The sequence below is a fragment of the Molossus molossus genome, unplaced genomic scaffold, assembly GCF_014108415.1.
Source record: "Molossus molossus isolate mMolMol1 unplaced genomic scaffold, mMolMol1.p scaffold_m16_p_10, whole genome shotgun sequence".
NCBI classification, from domain to species: domain Eukaryota; kingdom Metazoa; phylum Chordata; class Mammalia; order Chiroptera; family Molossidae; genus Molossus; species Molossus molossus.
Window position 1 is genome coordinate 30,516,218 of NW_023425345.1, and position 17,849 is coordinate 30,534,066.

Genomic DNA, 17,849 nt, shown 5'->3' on the forward strand with positions numbered 1-17,849 from the left:
AGGGGTCAGACCATCAGACACTTTACATAGTGCTCCCCCTGATATCTCCAGCACCCCACTGGTACCACACATAGCTGTGTCAACACTATTGACTATATTCCCTGTGTTTTACTTGACATCTCAGTGACTATTTTGTAACTTTGCATTCACTTTTAAAGAACACTCAAGGCTGACTGATTTACAACTTTTGTTAATTAATGTTACATTGTTAGCCAGGGAGAAGAAAGAGCAGGAAAGGTACCAGGGTGGTAGGGATGATGGATGGTTTCAAAGAGAAGGTAAAATCTGAGCGAAGACTTGTGACTATGAGGGAACCTCTTCATATTGCAATAAATTTCATTAGTGGTGTTACCGGAGAGACAATTAAATATTTTAATAACAAAATTTAATACTGATAACTGAGAATAATAACTTTATAAAGTATACATATAGACCTGTGTGATACTGACACTGTTAATTGGCCATGGGTTAAAATTTTTTTGATAGCTCATTAATTTGACAAAGGTTTGTTGAATTTGTACTATTCGTAGGACATTTTGTTGGGTTCTTAGACTCTTAAAGAATACTGCATTGTTAAAATAGCAGTAAAAGCAACTGTTAGATGTATTTTCTCTGTAGTTATTTGGTTTAATTTAAATTTTATTTTATTTGTAACAATGGTAGTAATTTCTGTTTCAAATTCTCTCTTCTGCGATGTTTCCTCTGAATTTATGAGCCTCTCTTACTACTAAGTGTGTTGACGCTGATGCTACTGCTTATGACCATGGTAAGTGGAACTTCATAGACAGTTGTTGAGCGCAGTGGGAACGTAAAGCTAGGTAGGGAACTTTGCCATCATGTAGTAAACATTACTGTTTGGCAGGTGGCAAGATGAGTGGGGGTTGTCAGTGTCTGAGTCAGGGCTACAACGGGATCTTCTTAAAACCAGCCATTGATCACACATATGAACAGTGATCTTTATTTATTTCTCCAAAACCCCACTCAGTCCAGGTACACTTTGTGGTGGTTTTACTTATTTTAACAACATATAGCTTTTGAGTTATTTCTGTAGATAGTTTTTTATCTTTTACATGGTTATTTGGTTATTTTGATCTCTGTTTATTGAATTTATTTATATTCTGATTTTTTCTGAAAGCGATTTTTGAAGAAGCTAAAGGACATCGTTGATAAAAACAGTCAAGATACTGGAATAAAATATGTGGCTCCAGATTTATTTCTCTCGTCTTTGCATGTTTAGCAGACTAACTACATACTTAGTACTCTTCCCTTTACCTCATCGTGTGCTGGGTAGACTGTGTTTATTTTTCCTTGCTGTGCAGTGTCTAGTAGGAAACGGTCATGGGCATTTTCAAATGAAAAAACTACTTACCGCTTACGTAGGGCCTTCTTCCTCAAACCCAAAATAGTTATATTTCAACTTTGAAACTTGACAGTAAAAGTTTAAGGGAGATACCATTTTGTGGTTTTTTTGGTGTGGTTTTTTTTGTTTTTTGTTTTTTTTATCCTCACCCGAGGACATTTTTTTCGATATTTTGTTCAGATTAGAGTGTGATGGGGGGAGAGAGAGAGAGAGAAAAACATCGATGTGAAAGGGACTCATCGAGTGGTTGCCACCCACACAACCCAACCAGGGCCAGGGACAAACTGCAACTGAGGCACGTGCCCTTAGTAGGAACCGAACCCGGGTCTCTCTGGACTGCAGGCCAACGCTCTAACCGCTGAGCCAAACCAGCCAGGGCAGGGAGATACCATTTTGGATCATTTATACATCTGCTATGTTTGTATATAGATGTCTGTAAGAATTAGACCAGTGCTTTAAAAGCACCAGATTTTTTTTTTTTTAATTGATTTTAGAGAGAGAGGAAGGGAGAGGCAGAGAAAGATGGAAACATCAATGAGAGAGAACATTGATTGGCCGCCTCCTGCATGCCCCCCACTGGGGATCAGGCCCACAACCCAGGCATGTGCCCTGACTGGGTATCGAACCAGTGACCTTTTGGTGCATGGGTAGACACTCAACCACTGAGCCACACCAGCCTGGCCAGCTTTTGAGGACTAAAGGAGTGACTAACAAGGGGAAATACTATGACATGTACATTTTGATTACTTTTGTTGCTGGTTGCTTTGGAGCATTCTTGAATAAAATGGTATGAGTGACAGTGAATGGAGATTGCTGGGTATTGTACATGGAACAGGCACAACTAAGTGATTCATTTCTCACCTTCTTTCCTTCCCATTCACTTTTTTTTTTTTTAATTTAAAAGGAAAATCAAAAAGGTGGGAAGAAAAAAATTGATATTTATACATTTTCGAGATAGAATTATATTTTTCTTAAGTAATTTATTTCTATATCTGTAGATAAGACAAGTCTTCTCTTTTGTAATTTCACAGTAGTGATCTATGCACAGAGCCACTTAATACGTTTTTTTCTTTTACAGATCTCACATTCCTATTTAAAGTGATCGTGTCGTTTTCAATCAGGCAGCCCATCCAAACATGCGGACCTACTATTTCTGCACTGACACAGGAAAGGAGATGGAGCTGTGGATGAAAGCCATGTTAGATGCTGCCCTGGTACAGACAGAACCTGTGAAAAGGTAAAGGCTTGTAGGGAAAATAATGGTGGTTTCCACTTACATTTTATTTCATGCCTTGTAAATACATCATTATCATAGTACATATCATTTTAGTAGTCATGGTATGAAACCATTTCTTTCTCAGAAAGCGAGGATTAATTCATGTTCTATATAAAACTAATGCACCTTAGCTAGTATGAGATACCACCTGCACTTTTATCCACCTTTCCTCTGTTCATTTTCACCTATCAGTGCACTGAGGTGAATCCAGAATTCTAACATTCAAACTGAATGTTCTTTCTTCTTACAGAATTACCTTTAATTTCCGGTAAGTACACTTTTCATTGTTACTTAAAACTACACAAAAGAGTGTTTTTTAAGGTCCTAAATCTCAGAAGAGAATTTATATTCATGAAGTTAATTTCATTGTATTTTTTAAATTATGTTTTATGTTTTTAAAGTTTAATAAATTGAAATAATATTTTGTGATGAGTTTTGATTTTCAGGATTTCCTGGTTGGTTGATTGTTTTATGATGGATGTGTTCAGAAAAGAGTTCATCAAGCATTTAGATTATTTCTGAATATGTCTACTTCTTGATTAATTCTACCCTTTTTCCTTTGAAACTTCAGTACTTAGATTCTTTGATAATAAAAATATATATTGTCAACATTTATCTGTAATTTTTTTCCCTGCTTAAACATGGATCATTTTAAATTTTAAACTACATTAAGAACTAGTGTTTCTTAAACTATGCAAATACTGTAGCTGAATAACATGCTTCAGAAATATTTTTTATAGTTCTAGTAATTTGAAGTTAATTTTTTTTCAGTCAGCAATAATTGAGCACATCTTATAAGGAAAATGCTATAACTTGCTATTTTGATTTATTTTTCTTCTCAGGAAGAAAGAGGATTGTTATAATGTAAATCTTTAGTCTTTCTTTTAGTATGCATATAAAGTCTTATGACTTACTGGGTAAAAGACTTAATTGGATGCTATAGTTTTTTTTTTTAAATGTCAAGTCCAAAGCAACTTAACCAATCACTAGTAGTTGAACCATGGGAAAGTATGGAGAGAAAAAAAGGAAGGCCCGAGATTGAACTCCAGGACAGATAGTTTTAAGAAAAACCACTTCTACCATATGCATATTCTAGGTTGAGAGCTAATCAAAGGAATTCCATTTGTTAAAATGACCTTAATGGACATAACAAACAGGTGGTTAGCACTGACTGCTAGAGAAAATAATGTAGATGAAAAGAACCAATTGAAAATCTTAAAATAATTTTAACTTCAAAGTTAAATTGTTAGGGAATTATTTAGAATACAGAAATCAATATGGTAATTAAGATATTTGATTTCCTGGTAATTTCAGTATGGTATGTTGTACTTATCTCAGAATTTTAACTAACTTTTCTTTTCTGGTACTTTCCACTCTAAAAACTACTAATTACTGATAATTTAGGGTGATGGAGATGAAGTCAATATTTTTATTTGACTTCTCACAACCTATTAGTTGATTTTGTGCCCGTAGCAGTTTTTAGCCAGTTGTGCAGTTAGCCAGGAATTATTGAATACCACCTGTGTTCCCAGCCTGGTGTCAGACACCATTATATGTGGAAATTACTTTTTATTTTACTTCTAGCTGTTACATTTTTTAAAATATGTTTTTATTGATTTTTTTAGAGAGAGAGAGGAAGGGAGAGAGAGTTAGAAACATCAGTGTAAGAGAGAAACATCAATTGGCTGCCTCCTGCACGCTCCCCACTGGGGATCGAGCGTACAACCCGGGCATGTGCCTTGACCGGGAATTGAACTGGAACCTCTTAGTCCAGGAGACAATAATCAATCCACTGAGCTACACAGGCCAGGTTAGCTGTTACATTTTTAACCTGCCGTGTTGATAATGATTATTAAAACTGAAGATACCTAATTATTGTCGTATTTCATTCCATTAGTATTCTTTGTTTGGTTTTAGGGTAATGGGTTCTCTTTCCTCTATGACCACAATACTTATAGATATTTATTAAGGCATATCACCTAAAAGATAAAACATCTAGCTTTTAACTAGATAGTTTAGTTCTTCTAAATTCATAACATATTTAATCTGTGGACTATAATAACATAGTCCCCTAGTATGTAGATCATTGATGGCATAAAACAATATAAGCATGATGTACTTTCTCTGAATAATTTCCATCTCCGCGGCCTATTATTTCCATTTTCTATATATTCCTGTCTCTTTCACAGTAACTTAAATGTCACTTGTTAAAATTAGATCACAAGTTTTACATTATTTATGTTATACCAGCATACATTTTTTAATCAGTTTCCACTTAGAGAAAAATCAGCATATGTGACTTTATTTATTACATTTATTAAATGATAAATTTTTGGAAAAAATAAAGAGAAAAAAGGCAATGCAGTTCTATTTTATTTATCTCTTTAATCCTCACCCAAGGATATTTTTCCATTTATCTTCAGACAAAGTGGGAGGGAGGGAGGGAGAAAGATCGATTTGAGAGAGACACATAGACTGATTGCGTCCCGCACAACCCCGACCAGGGCCAGGGACCAAACCACAACCAAGGTACATGCCCTTGACCAGAAATGAACCCACGACTCTGGTCTGTGGGCAGACGCTGTAACTGCTGATTCAAACCAGCCAGGGCATGCAGTTCTATTTTAAAATATAGCCTTTGATAGACTAGATTTTTAAAAATCTGAGTTTTAAAAAATCTTTTCAGATATTTGATATTCAATGTTAAAAATCCCGTGTCCTCCCCCCTCCAAATTTAGCAAGGGTGAGTGTGCTAAAGATATTCCAGACTATCTACCTGTAGCTGTATATTATGGATTATTTTCTGCACATCATTGAAACAGGCAGCAATAACACACTGAGGATTCAACAGGGGCGTTTGTACATGTTGAAATGCGGCTTCCCAGGTGGTTTGGTCTTGGCAGTTTCACGCAGGTTCAGACCTCGGCTTGGTCTTGTAGAGTCTGGAAGTGATTGGGGTCAGGGCAGCTAATTATCATGAAAGAGCCTAGATATAGCAACTGGAATGGTGAGCAGTACAACTCTCCAGTGGTCCAGACACACACTGTTGAGCAGCACATTCTTCTGGTGAGAGGCGGGCGTGGGAATGTCAGATTCGAATCCACAGCTGCTTGATGAGATGGAGTGAGGATGGTAATCAAGTCTGTGGCAGCCACAGATTTATTCATCTGGTCCTCATAACGTCGTGTAACCTTGGTGCTACGATTTATCCCCATTTACCAAAAAGGAGAATGAGACACAGTAAATGTCTTCACCTTGCCCAAAGACAGACAGACGTGGCTAGTAAGAGGGAGGGCTGGAAGCTGAATGTGTGCTGTCTGGCTCCAAAAGCTGTTAACTGAAACTCGGGTCCTCTTGAATACGCACAGACTTGGACAGTCATGTGGTTCAGATCTTTAATAGAACAGACTATAATTTCCTGGTGCCGTCATTTCCACAAACCAGACTCATGTTTGTCTCATGAGGAGTGAACCCTCCTGACTGGAAGCCACGCTGTTTGTTCCGAATGACTTGACGCTGCGGTGCTTTCCGTGTGGATTCTGAGGTTTCGCTGTGAGGGTATTCTTACTGGCTTGCTCTCCAGATTTCTAATGGTGGGGACACTCGTCACTTCACTTTTACTCTCCAGTGCTTTATACACTGGATGTCTTTTTCATACAACACTGGGGGTTTGTGTAGGCTTGTTCTCTGTGACCCTTCCAGTTTTTTTGTAAAATAAAAGGTAATTTTATATTTTTCATAGATTGAATCCCAGAAAAGATATGTCCATTACTTCATCTGATTTACTAACATTTCCTTCTGATTTCAGAGTGGACAAGATTACATCTGAAAATGCACCAACTAAAGAAATCAATAACTTTCCCAACCATAGAGTACTAATTAAACCAGAGGTCCAGAATAACCAGAAAAACAAGGAAATAAGCAAAAATGAAGAAAAAAAAGCTTTGGAAGCTGAAAAATATGGATTTCAGAAGGATGGTCAAGAAAGACCTTTAACAAAAATTAATAGTGTAAAGTTGAATTCTCTGCCATCTGACTATGACGGGTCAACATGCCCAGCTCAGACCGGGCACTACAGGCCCGTCAATGTGGGTAGTTCAGAGAACAGAACGGTCAACGTTAGCCTGGCGGATCTTAGAGGGGGAAATCACCCAAATGCAGGGCCCTTCCACACAGAGGCCGATCGAGTCATACAGAGAACCAATTCAATGCAACAGCTGGAACAGTGGATTAAAATCCAGAAGGGGAGGGGTCATGAAGAAGAAGCTAGGGGGTAAGTGTGTTGTTATTACGTGTTACAAACCCAGGTTTCTTTCATGCTGTGTTGGTGGAGATTGTTTTCTGAGATGCCCATTCAAAGTATTAGTGTAAATTGTGATTTAGATATCATAGTTTCATTACTCTATCTTTTTTACAGTATTCAAATATAAGCAGTTTTTCTTTTTCTCCCATTGTTGTCACCCAACTTCACTAATAACGACAAGGAGTTCTTCTCCGTTGGCCCAGCACAAGAGAAGGCTTAGGTTGCAAATAGAGATCATGTTTGTTTGGGTGAGAAAGGGGGCGAGACGAGACCTATCCCTCCTCCCCACACCTTTCCCCCACCTCCCTGGTCTGACCACTTCCATTAGGAACTTGTGCAGAGATCTCGTGTGAGACAAGTAATGGAGACAGTAAAGGCTTATGCTCTCTAGTTCTCCATCCCTTCCCTGACTCTTATAATACACATGACTATTATATTTATTCACCTAAGCATTTATTCATTCATGCATACCCTGTTCTTTCATATATTTATTGTTAAGTACTATGTGCTAATCATGAGGCCAAAAAGTAAAATAATGAAAAGGTATAGTCCAGATTTCTCCGAGAGGTACTTATCTAGGAGAGGAGAAAGTTAGATAAACAAGTGCAGCCCAGCTGGTGTGGCTCAGTGGACTGAGCGTCGTCCCATGGACTGAGAAGTCTGGGTTCAATTCCCGGTGAGGGCACATGCCCCAGCTGCGGGCTCCATCTCTGGTGGGGGTTGTGCAGAGGCAGCCAATCAATGTTTCTCTCACACATCGATGTTTCTATCTCTCCCTTCTTCTCTCTCTAAAAAAATCAATAAAAACATTTTAAATAATAAAAACACAACTCATATTTTTTTTGAAAAGTGCAGTTTATATATTGTAACAAATACAATGGAGGCAGAACAGGAAGCTATAAGAACATGTTTCAGGGAACATCAGCACAATGTCAAGGTCCACAAAAACCTTTCTGGAGGAAGAGAACACAGTTGGCATGGAAAGGGTGTTTGCTTGTGTTGGTGTGGGTGGCGTGGAACTCCAGACCAGAGAGCAGTCAGGGAGAGGAGGCCAAGGACATCCGGCATGGCTGTGATCCTGGGGGAGAAACAAGACCGGAGAGAGAATAAATGAGGAATAGATGCATTCAGGTTTGTGTTCCAGAAAGATTATTCTGGCTGCACAATCTGGAGAATGAATTGGAGGAAGTTCAAAAGCTGTTGGATTAAGTGAAATGAGGAGAGGAGAGAATGTATTCAAGATATCACTCAGATCTAGTTGAGTGCTCGAATGTGCTTGGATGCATACATGTCTCACTCGAGTCTGGTTTGTGCAGTTGGGCGAAATCAAGAAAGATGCTATGCTCTTGGGCTTGGTCACCAAGGGTCATCTGGTGCCTTTTACTTGGTAGAAGATTTGGGAAGAGAGAAGGTAATGAACAGTTGGGCAGGTTAAATTTGGGATGCTTGTAGTCTGGATCTCCAAGAGAGATCTGGACTTGAATAAGGCCACGGCGTTCTCATTGTAGCAAAACTACTGAAAGGTAACGAGGAGAGTAGATCAATTCATTCAGCGAGTGGGTGGATGAAATAAAAATTCTAAGGGAAAACCTGAAAGATTATTTACATTTAAGGAGGGAAAAAAGGAGTAGGGGGCGGACTGCAAAGGAGACGAAAATGAATGCCAGAGGAAGTGGAGGAAAAGCAGGTGCCTCTGGGATGAGAGAAAGTGTTCTGTCACTAGTGGGGATTGGATGATGCAAAATTTAAAAAGTACTCTAATGTACTAGTGTAGGTACATAAAAGTTAACTGGAGAGTTATTGTAACTCTTACCTCTCAGTAATAGAAAACCAGAAAATAGTGGCATTCGTGTTTTGGTTAAACGAAGGTTAAGTTATTTCAATAGTGAAACACTCGAGGTGTGTAGGAAAGTGCGCACAGTTTGTTCACCTGTCGTGGCTGATGTCCGCCGTTGTCACCAAAGCCCCTCTTCTTCTCGGCAGTGCAGCTCAAAGCCTGGGTGTGCTTGGTTTCAGCTTTCGAAATCTCCACCAAGGCTGTAAAAACATTCTCCTGTGACATGTGCTTCACTTCCATATTCTTCCTCTCCACCCTCAGGGCTCACCTTTCTAACTTTCCCAAGGGAGAATTGTCAGAAATATTTACCATTTCAAGAGTAAAATTTGATTAGACAGAAGAGGAACCAGAGGTCATTCTGTGAAGAAAAATTAAAAAGAAGGAAAGGATGTTTGGAAATACTTACTAAGGTAGTAATCATTTTCAGGGAAATAATAATAAAAATATCCCAGCCAAAAGATTTGCAGACTCTGCACCCAGAAAATTATATCTCACTGCTTAGTGAAATCACTTTTCTACAAGTAAAATCATACTTTCTTGCGAATGAAAACATACAGTTAAAAGGGTTCAACAAATATCTGAAAGTTAGATGTTGTTGACCATAAAGATTAGTTTCCAAGCACTTTTATATCCCTCAATGGGTATAATTAACATTCATAAAGGCTTTTTTTTTTTAATCCTCACCCGAGGACATTTTTTCCATTTTTTGTACAGATAGAGTGGGAGGGAGAGAGAGGAAGAGAGAGAGGGAGGGAAACATCGATGTGAAAGGGACACATCGAGTGGATGCCACCCGCACGACCAACCAGGGCCGGGGACAAACTGCAACCAAGGTACGTGCCCTTAGCGGGAACCAAACCCGAGTCTCTCCGGACCGCAGGCGGACGCTCTAACCGCTGAGCCAAACCGGCCAGGGCTCATAAAGGCTTTTTGTGACTTTTTTCTTCAAAGGCAAAGTGCGTCCTCTGAAGGCTGGTCTTGGGTGATTTTGAGCTGTTTTTTTCTGAGTTGCTCTTCCAACTTTTGGTTCACTGGCTACTGTCCAGTTTGGATCATTGAGATAGATCACACCTATGTTATTATATAAACCTCATACTAAAAAACAATAGTTGTGATGTTTTATAATGGAATAATTTAATTTTTATTGGTGGAAAGAAGCCTAATGGCAATTCAAGATGTAATTTATTTAGTCAAACTTTATGAAAGGTTTGCTATTGTTCAAGTTCTGATAGAAAGATAACAAGTTTAGTATGTAGTCAAATAGCAGATCCCTGCCCCTGTGACCAGAGCTTTAAAGTTTCTTTGTGAGTGGCAGGTGCTGTTGAGATGCATGGTGCCTTAAGCCACTGTTCTGCATGGCGGAATCACGGGCTGGTTTTCATCATGCTTGACAGCCAGCTGTGGGGAATGAGCACTAAACCTGATGGCGGACCTTACAGTGTTCATTTCTTAAGCTTTCACTTAAAAGTAAATCACATTTTTCCTTAATTTGAATTTCTTTGGGGAAGACCACTGAAGGAAACTAGTTTTTTGAAAAGCAGGTCTCAAAATGCTAGGAAGTGTATGGGATAAAGTTAAACTTACTTGATAAACAATCTAGTTTTTTAAAATTCCCCAAAAGTGATCCCAAAGATGGCAGAAGAGCCTTTTAAACTTTGTAGTCATTAATTAGTCAAGCTTAGTACAAAACTGCCTGCGTTAATGATCATAGGTGGGTGTAGTGTTCAAGTCAGTACACATCTCTGTAACGGGGCAGCTCGCATGTCAGGAACACTCAGAGCCGACAGAGGTGTCTGGTGTGATTATATTTCCTGAACTGGAATTTACACATTAGTTTATAGGTAGTTTTTAGTGTGTTTTAGATTGACAATGTGGGGCCCCATCTATGATTACAAATGATCTTTTCATATATTTCCAAACTTAATATAAAGTTAATATAATTTACATTTTCAGTATATGCTTCTGTTTAGTGCCCCATTCAGAGCCTTTTGCATGTCAAAGCCACTGTATTATTTCTTGGGTTTATGAATGATCAAATAAACCAAGGTATGCTGGGGTGAATTACTTAATACTAGAGCAGAATTTCTTGGACGGAATCAACTTCCCCTGGCTGACAAGCTTCCTAAAAGCGGGTCGTCATAAGTTGCCAACTCTGGCCTTTTTACAGTTTCTGGCGTTCCTGTTAACGGAGAAGATGGGGACACAGAGAGGGAGACCAAGCAGGGGGAAATGGGAAATCTGTGGAAGGCAAGCAGCAAAGAACTGGACTTTCGTACTGGTTCTATCAGAGCGTTGCGAGCTCCAGCCCCTCATCATCAGGTGGTTGGCCTCTGCGGTGCTGCTTGTCTAGAGGGCTTTGTTTGGAGTGAGTATGTTGGTTTTTTTGTTTTTTTATCCTCACTCGACATTTTTCCATTTTTTATTCAGACAAAGTGGGAGGGAGAGAGAGGAAGAGAGAGAGGAGAGAAACATCGACGTGAAAGGGACACATTGAGTTGGTTGCCACCCGCACGACCAACCAGGGCCGGGGACAAACTGCAACCAAAGTACGTGCCCTTAGCGGGAACCAAACCCGGGTCTCTCTGGACCGCAGACCGACGCTCTAACCGCTGAGCCAAACCGGCCAGGGCTGAGCAAGTATGTTTTGATTAGAGATGTTGGAAAGCTGAAGAACAATTAGCATGATAAAGGAAATTTAATTTAGGGAAAAGATTGAAAAATTGGAAATATTTTGAATACAGAATAAGAAATGGTATTTTTGAGTTGTAACATAACTTGGTGATGAAATCCTCTAGATGAGAAAATCAAATCCCCCAAATTTTCAGTTGGCCAGATTTTGTTAGCATATGAAGAACTTTAGATTATGCCCTTCCTGGTTTTTAGGTGTCCTCGTTTTTAATTAAATCATTGTGATAGAAAAGTTTTTTTTTTTAAACAATTTCCACGTTTTTGCCAAAATTTTAAAAATAGAAGGATTGTTTTACTTTACCATTAAATCCAAAAGTCAGGGAGTCACTGGCATAATGAAAAGATTTCTGATTAAGAAGCCTGCACTCCAGTTCTAGCCAGCCCACTAACTCTTTCCTTAACCCCAGGTTTCAAAATGAGTGTGATCTCTGGGTCTTTTCCCGCCCTGTCCTCTTCACCCCGCCCCTACCCCAAACTAACTCTCTCACTTATATATATTTATTACATACATATATATATACTATATACATAATAGATAGATATATAAATAACTTTAAGAGTCCCAGAAGATGTAAGCAATTCACTAATGTACTTATTAGAAAAGCAAGAAACAAAACTTGGTCCTCCTGACTTTTTTTTCTTTATTGATTTTATTTATTTATTTATTTATTTATTTTTTAATGAGGTATTTTTCCTAATTGATTTTAGAAAGAGAGGAAGGGAGAGGGAGAGAGAACTAGAAATATTGATGAGAGAGACCATTGACTGGCCACCTCCTACATACACTGAGGATTTGGCCTACACCCTGGTCATGTGCCCTGACCGGGAATTGAACCAGCGACCTCTTGGTGCATGGGTTGATGTTCAACCACTGAGCCACACCGGCCGGGCAGACCTCCTGATATTTGATCAATTGATTTTTCCTACTTCATCCTTTTTCCACTATATTGTTGTTTTTTACAGCCTTATCCCTTCTGTGGGTGCTTTAAACCACAAATAGGTATATTTCACATGAAACTTCCTCTGGTTTGTAGAACAGTGACATAATTTTACTGCCCCAGTAGGCACAGATTGTGTGTGCATTTTTATTACCATGCCCCATTGCTCAGTTGCACCCAATTCCTTATACCTAATCACAATGAAATGTTGGTTTTACTATAATACATGAGTGTTTATGTGTTGTTACTGGCAGCAGGTCTTTGGGTCATGGGAGAGCTCTGACGGCCAGGTTATCAGCCAAGGATTCCCAGGTTATTCTTAGTATAGCCAACATGTTAATACCCAATAGGAGGCAGCAAATTATTGTGCAATTATACATGCAAAATTCCAAAATATACTTAATGGTGAAAAGTATAGGAGAAAAGTAACATTGAAAGAGGAGGTTAGGAAACCTGAGTTTGTAGGGTCTCAAGTCGCCCACATTTGGTTCCTTGAATTACGTTTGATGTTAGAGTGTAAATTTATGCCAGCGGAGATGTGGCATAAAATAAATACTTGTAATTTTAAAATTGTTCTTTTTAATCTAGATTTTATTGTGGTTTTTGTTACTAAATATTGAAAGATTATGTTTGCATTTAGAATTTGAATAGAAATTATACCTTATACCTACCTGTAGAGATAATGGGGAAACAGATACTTTATTTATAATTTTTAAGTGACTTTTAAAAATTCTTTCTATATTATAGATCTGACCTAGCATGAGATTAGCAGGAGACCTATTTTGTTTTGTTTTTCTTTATTGATTTTAGAGAGAGAAGGAGAGAGAGAGAGACAGAAACAGAAACATTGATGAGAGAGAACATCTATTGGCCACCTCCTGCATGCCCCCCACTGGGGATTTGGCGCACAACCTAGGCATGTGCCCTGACCGGAAATTGAACTGGCGACCTCCTGATGCATCATGGGTCAATGCTCAACCACTGAGCCACACTGGCCAGGCTGAGGACATTTTTATATACTCAAAAGAATGTTTTTATCAAAGTGTCTTTTTCATTGTAAACTGAAATTTTATTTTATTCTTTTGTATTAGGAATTCTTAGTAATATACTATTATATATCCATATCTAAAGATTTAGCATTTCATAAGAACTTTATTTTAGAGGCTTAATGTGCGTGAGGAATTTTTAGATTGTTCTTGAAAGTCCCCCAAAATGTTGATAGCGTTCATGAGATGGAATATTAATTTCTGTGCCAGAAGCATTATAAAACTTCTGAGATTTGCAGTTTTATGTCTGAAATGTTGTTATGTGTAAGTATTTTGTCTTTAAATGGTTTTAGCTTTAAATTATTTTTATTTTTCAAGTTAAGAAAAGTAATCAAGGGAAATTATTTCTTTAAACTACAAATGTACTGATGTACCTTTTCCCTTGGTCATGTTTTCTGAAGGAAATGGAACAATAGAGTAGCCACGTAGACCTGCAGTAAACAGTTCATTTCCTGTCTTCAGGGTCTTTGGGCACAACTCAAAAATTTCAATATTCCATCCATACACAGAAATCCTATTTAACTATTCTGGTGAGATGTATGAGAATGAGATTCTAGGAGTTTGTTTTTTATATAAAAACAAATAAGATATGAGACAAATTTGAAATTAGATATTGAATAGTCTTTAGTTCTAAAAGAAATAAAAAGTATTCTTTTTCCTTTAATCTAAACTATACATTGTACAGAACTAATAATCTTATGTAAGTGACATAGATGCTGTATACATGATATATTAATGCCATCAAATTAAATTTCATTAAATAATTAAAGTGTTTGTTAATGGCTTATATCTTGTATAATATTTAATATTTTTATTTTTTAAAGAAACAAGGTCTGATATATATTTTATTTACCAGAAGGAAAAATGTACTCTAGTTAGAATCTGGCAAGCAGCTCTGTCCTTCATTTTTACATTTTAATTCTTTTATTTTAGAGTAATTTCTTACCAAACATTGCCAAGAAATATGCCAAGCCACAGAGCCCAGATTATGGCCCGATACCCTGAAGGCTACAGAACACTCCCAAGAAACAGCAAGACCAGGCCTGAAAGTCTCTGCAGTGCAACCCCTTCCACTCAGGACAAAACAGTGGGCCCGGGTGCGGAAGAGAAGCGCAGATCGATGAGGGATGACACGATGTGGCAGCTGTATGAGTGGCAGCAGCGTCAGTTTTATAACAAGCAGGGCACCCTCCCTCGTCGCGGGACTCTGACCAGTCCAAAAACCATGGTTAACATTTCTGACCAGACAATGCCCGCTATCCCCACATCACCTTCCCATGGGTCAATGGCTGCTTATCAGGGATACTCCCCTCAACGAACCTACAGATCAGAAGTGTCTTCACCAATTCAGAGAGGAGATGTGACCATAGACCGCAGGCACAGGGCCCATCACCCTAAGGTAGAGCGTCTGGAATCTGGTGTTAACTGCTACTTTATGCATGCTGTGTTTTTTGTTTGTTTGTTGTATTTTTTCCTAGTATACTATTCTTTCTTTTTTTTTTTTTAATGTTTTCTGTTGTGTGTTTCTTTTTATTTTTTTGTTTGTTTTTTTTATCCTCACCCGAGGACATTTTCCCATTTTTTGTTCAGATAGAGTGGGAGCGAGAGAGGGAGGGAGAGAGGGAGAAACATCGACGTGAAAGGGACACATCGAGTGGCTGCCACCCGCACAACCCAACCAGGGCCAGGGACAAACTGCAACCAAGGTACATGCCCTTAGCGGGAACCGAACCTGGGTCTCTCTGGACCGCAGTCCAGTGCTCTAATCACTGGGCAAAACTGGCCAGGGCTGTTTCTTTTTATTTTTTAAATAATTTTAAATTCACAGAACAGTTGCAATAAATGTGAGACAAGAAAATAGGGAGGAGTAAGCAAGGCAGCTCCTTTTTTGGTTTGTTTTAAAAATTAAGGAAGAGCCCTGGCCAGTTTGGCTCAGCAGTTGGAGCATTGGCCCTCAGACCAGAGAATCAAGGGTTCATTTCCTGTCAAGGCATGTACCTCGATTGTTATTCGGTCCTTGGCCCTGGTCAAGGTCATGCAGGAGGCAGCCAGTCCATGTGTCTCTCACATCGATGGTCCTCTCTCTCTCCCTCCCTCCCTCCCTCCCTCCCACTCTATTTGAAGATAAATGGAAAAGTATCCTTGGATGAGGATTAAAAAAATAATAATTAAGGAAGAATATTCTGCAATGTCAAAGTTTCATGTATAAAACCTCTCAAGAGCACAGGAACAGTTCTGCAAGGCAGCTCCTTTTTTTGTTTTGTTTTAAAAGTTAAGGAAGAATATTCTGCAATGTCAAAGTCTCATGTATAAAACCTCTCAAGAGCACAGAAACAGTTCTTTTGAGCTGATGCATTATGTATTCTTCTGCTTGATAGCATATCTCATCAGCTTTCCATGTAGGGTAAGGCCACATGCATTTTTATGGGCTCCTCACTCACTTGCAGATTCTACACCTGCCCTTTCTAGCATACCTGCAAGCTTGTATCAGGCTCATCCTGTTCTTTGCTAAGATAAAAGTACCAACCTCATCTCCTAACCACCAGTGAATACATGGCATAATGAAATATCTCCTTAGATGCCCAATCTAATATAAGAATAACAATGCTTACTGGTTTGTACTTCTTAGAAATTAAGATACCAAGATCATGTTTTAATTTGTACCTTAAGTTAAAGCGTGCTTAGCAGATTACTAGAAGTGACGTCAGAGTGCTTTGTAGTGATCGGTTTGTCATAATGCTCAAGAGTTGTTTTGATCAGACAGCCAGTTCTACAGCATCTGTCCTGTCATATCTTTTTGGATTCTAAAGAATTTCTTGCTTTATACCACTTTAAAATGCACTTTTTCTTATCTTCGTGACAGGCCGAATCTTTCAGTTACATCATTACATAAAGTGTTTGCTTGCTTTTTTCATAGATTTGAGTAAGCCAGGAAGTTTCTGATTGGAGGAAGCTGTAGGGTGCCTCACCCAGAAAAGGCTCACTTTGAACTTCATTGACACCAAGTTCAGTGTTTTGTCATTTTGCACATTCAAAGGCAAATCATATTTGATTAAAAAAAAAAAAAAATAGTAACAGTATTCAAGATAAATCTGATTGAATACAACTTATTAATGTATAATGGAAATATGTTCTCGTGTTTATTAGTATTTTTTATATTCATGGCCAAAATATATCATCTCTTTTAACAATAAATATGAGATGAATGTGTGTTCTCTATCTAGTTCTGAGTTAACTCTCCCTCCCAAAAAAACTTCTCCAACATTGCCTTTTTTTTAAAAATGGTCTTATCTTTGATGGGATTGTTGGTTCTGGGGGTAGAGGAGTCCCTGAGGGTCTCCATGACCCTTCCAGGCAGTCTGTAAGTAAGCTCAAAACTATTTTTATATTAACCATAAAGCATTTTCCACTGTGTTGCCATTTTCTAATAGTGCAGAAGCAATGGTGGGTAAAAGTATCGGCACCTTAGCCTAAATCAAGGGAGGGGCCCAAACCATGCTAGAGGTCATCGTGGGCTTCATGGCCGCACACTTGCAGTAAAAATAAATAAAGGAGCAGTTTTACTTAACAATCCCTTTGATGAAGCAGTAAAGAATAATTTTATCATTTTAATATTCTGTGTGATAAAATTGGAAACATATTCAAGCATTTCTGTTGCATACCAAAGTGATAGTCAGTCTCCCAGGAAAACTCTTGCGTGACTTGGGGCTGCAAACCGAACCAGCTGCTTTTTGCACGGAACACCATTTTTACTTGAAAGAATGCATGACAGACAAACTATAGTTGTTCAGACTTAGTATTTGACAGACATTTCTCCAAGCGAAATGTTAGCCTGTCCCTTCAAGGAAAACAGCCGACAGCATTAGTCACTGATGACAGCCTTCGAGCTTTCAAGCAGAAGTTAGAATTTTGGAAATTTTGTATCCGCCACTGTGAACTTGATAGCTTTCCCGTGCTTAAAGATCAGTGGTGGTATTACCAGGTGGGCGTTGCTAGTACTGTGTACTGCTAGGTGTCAACAAAGTTCATTGATATAGTTTCAGGTACTACTTTGCAGCTAACCTTTAGGAAAATACCTCTTTTGAGCTTTAGTGTAAATATTAAAGACAGATATTTAAAATTATCCCAAAAAAAGCTATTAAAGTTCTCTTTCCTTTTCTATATGTATGTATATATTGAGGGTGGATTTTCTTTGTGTGCTTCCACTAAGACATGATCACAGTAGATTGAATACAACTCCTGTCACTGAATTTTCTTTTTGAGGCTATAAAGGGGTCCTGGGACCAATAAGTTTGAGACTCACTGAGCCAGACTAGCGAGAATTATTCTGTTTGACAGCATCTGTAATTTTAGTCAAGAAATTTTAGTCTTTTTTTTTTTTCTTTAAGGAAAAGGATTTTC

The 17,849-nt window shown here is 38.4% G+C and overlaps 1 protein-coding gene across 9 annotated transcripts in view; it reads left to right on the top strand.

The window, feature by feature from the left end:
- The window catches only part of PLEKHA5 (pleckstrin homology domain containing A5), a 220,876-nt gene that overhangs the window by 140,977 nt on the left and 62,050 nt on the right, over nucleotides 1-17,849 (top strand). For 4 of the 9 annotated variants that reach the window (XM_036252694.1, XM_036252685.1, XM_036252686.1 and 1 more), the window contains exons 9-12: nucleotides 2,482-2,597; nucleotides 2,887-2,904; nucleotides 6,445-6,909; nucleotides 14,382-14,847. In XM_036252694.1, the coding sequence (XP_036108587.1) occupies nucleotides 2,482-2,597; nucleotides 2,887-2,904; nucleotides 6,445-6,909; nucleotides 14,382-14,847 (1,065 nt within the window). Of the gene's footprint in view, nucleotides 1-2,481; nucleotides 2,598-2,886; nucleotides 2,905-6,444; nucleotides 6,910-14,381; nucleotides 14,848-17,849 lie in introns of those variants that run through there. The other 5 variants (XM_036252690.1, XM_036252684.1, XM_036252689.1 and 2 more) reach the window with 3 other exon arrangements.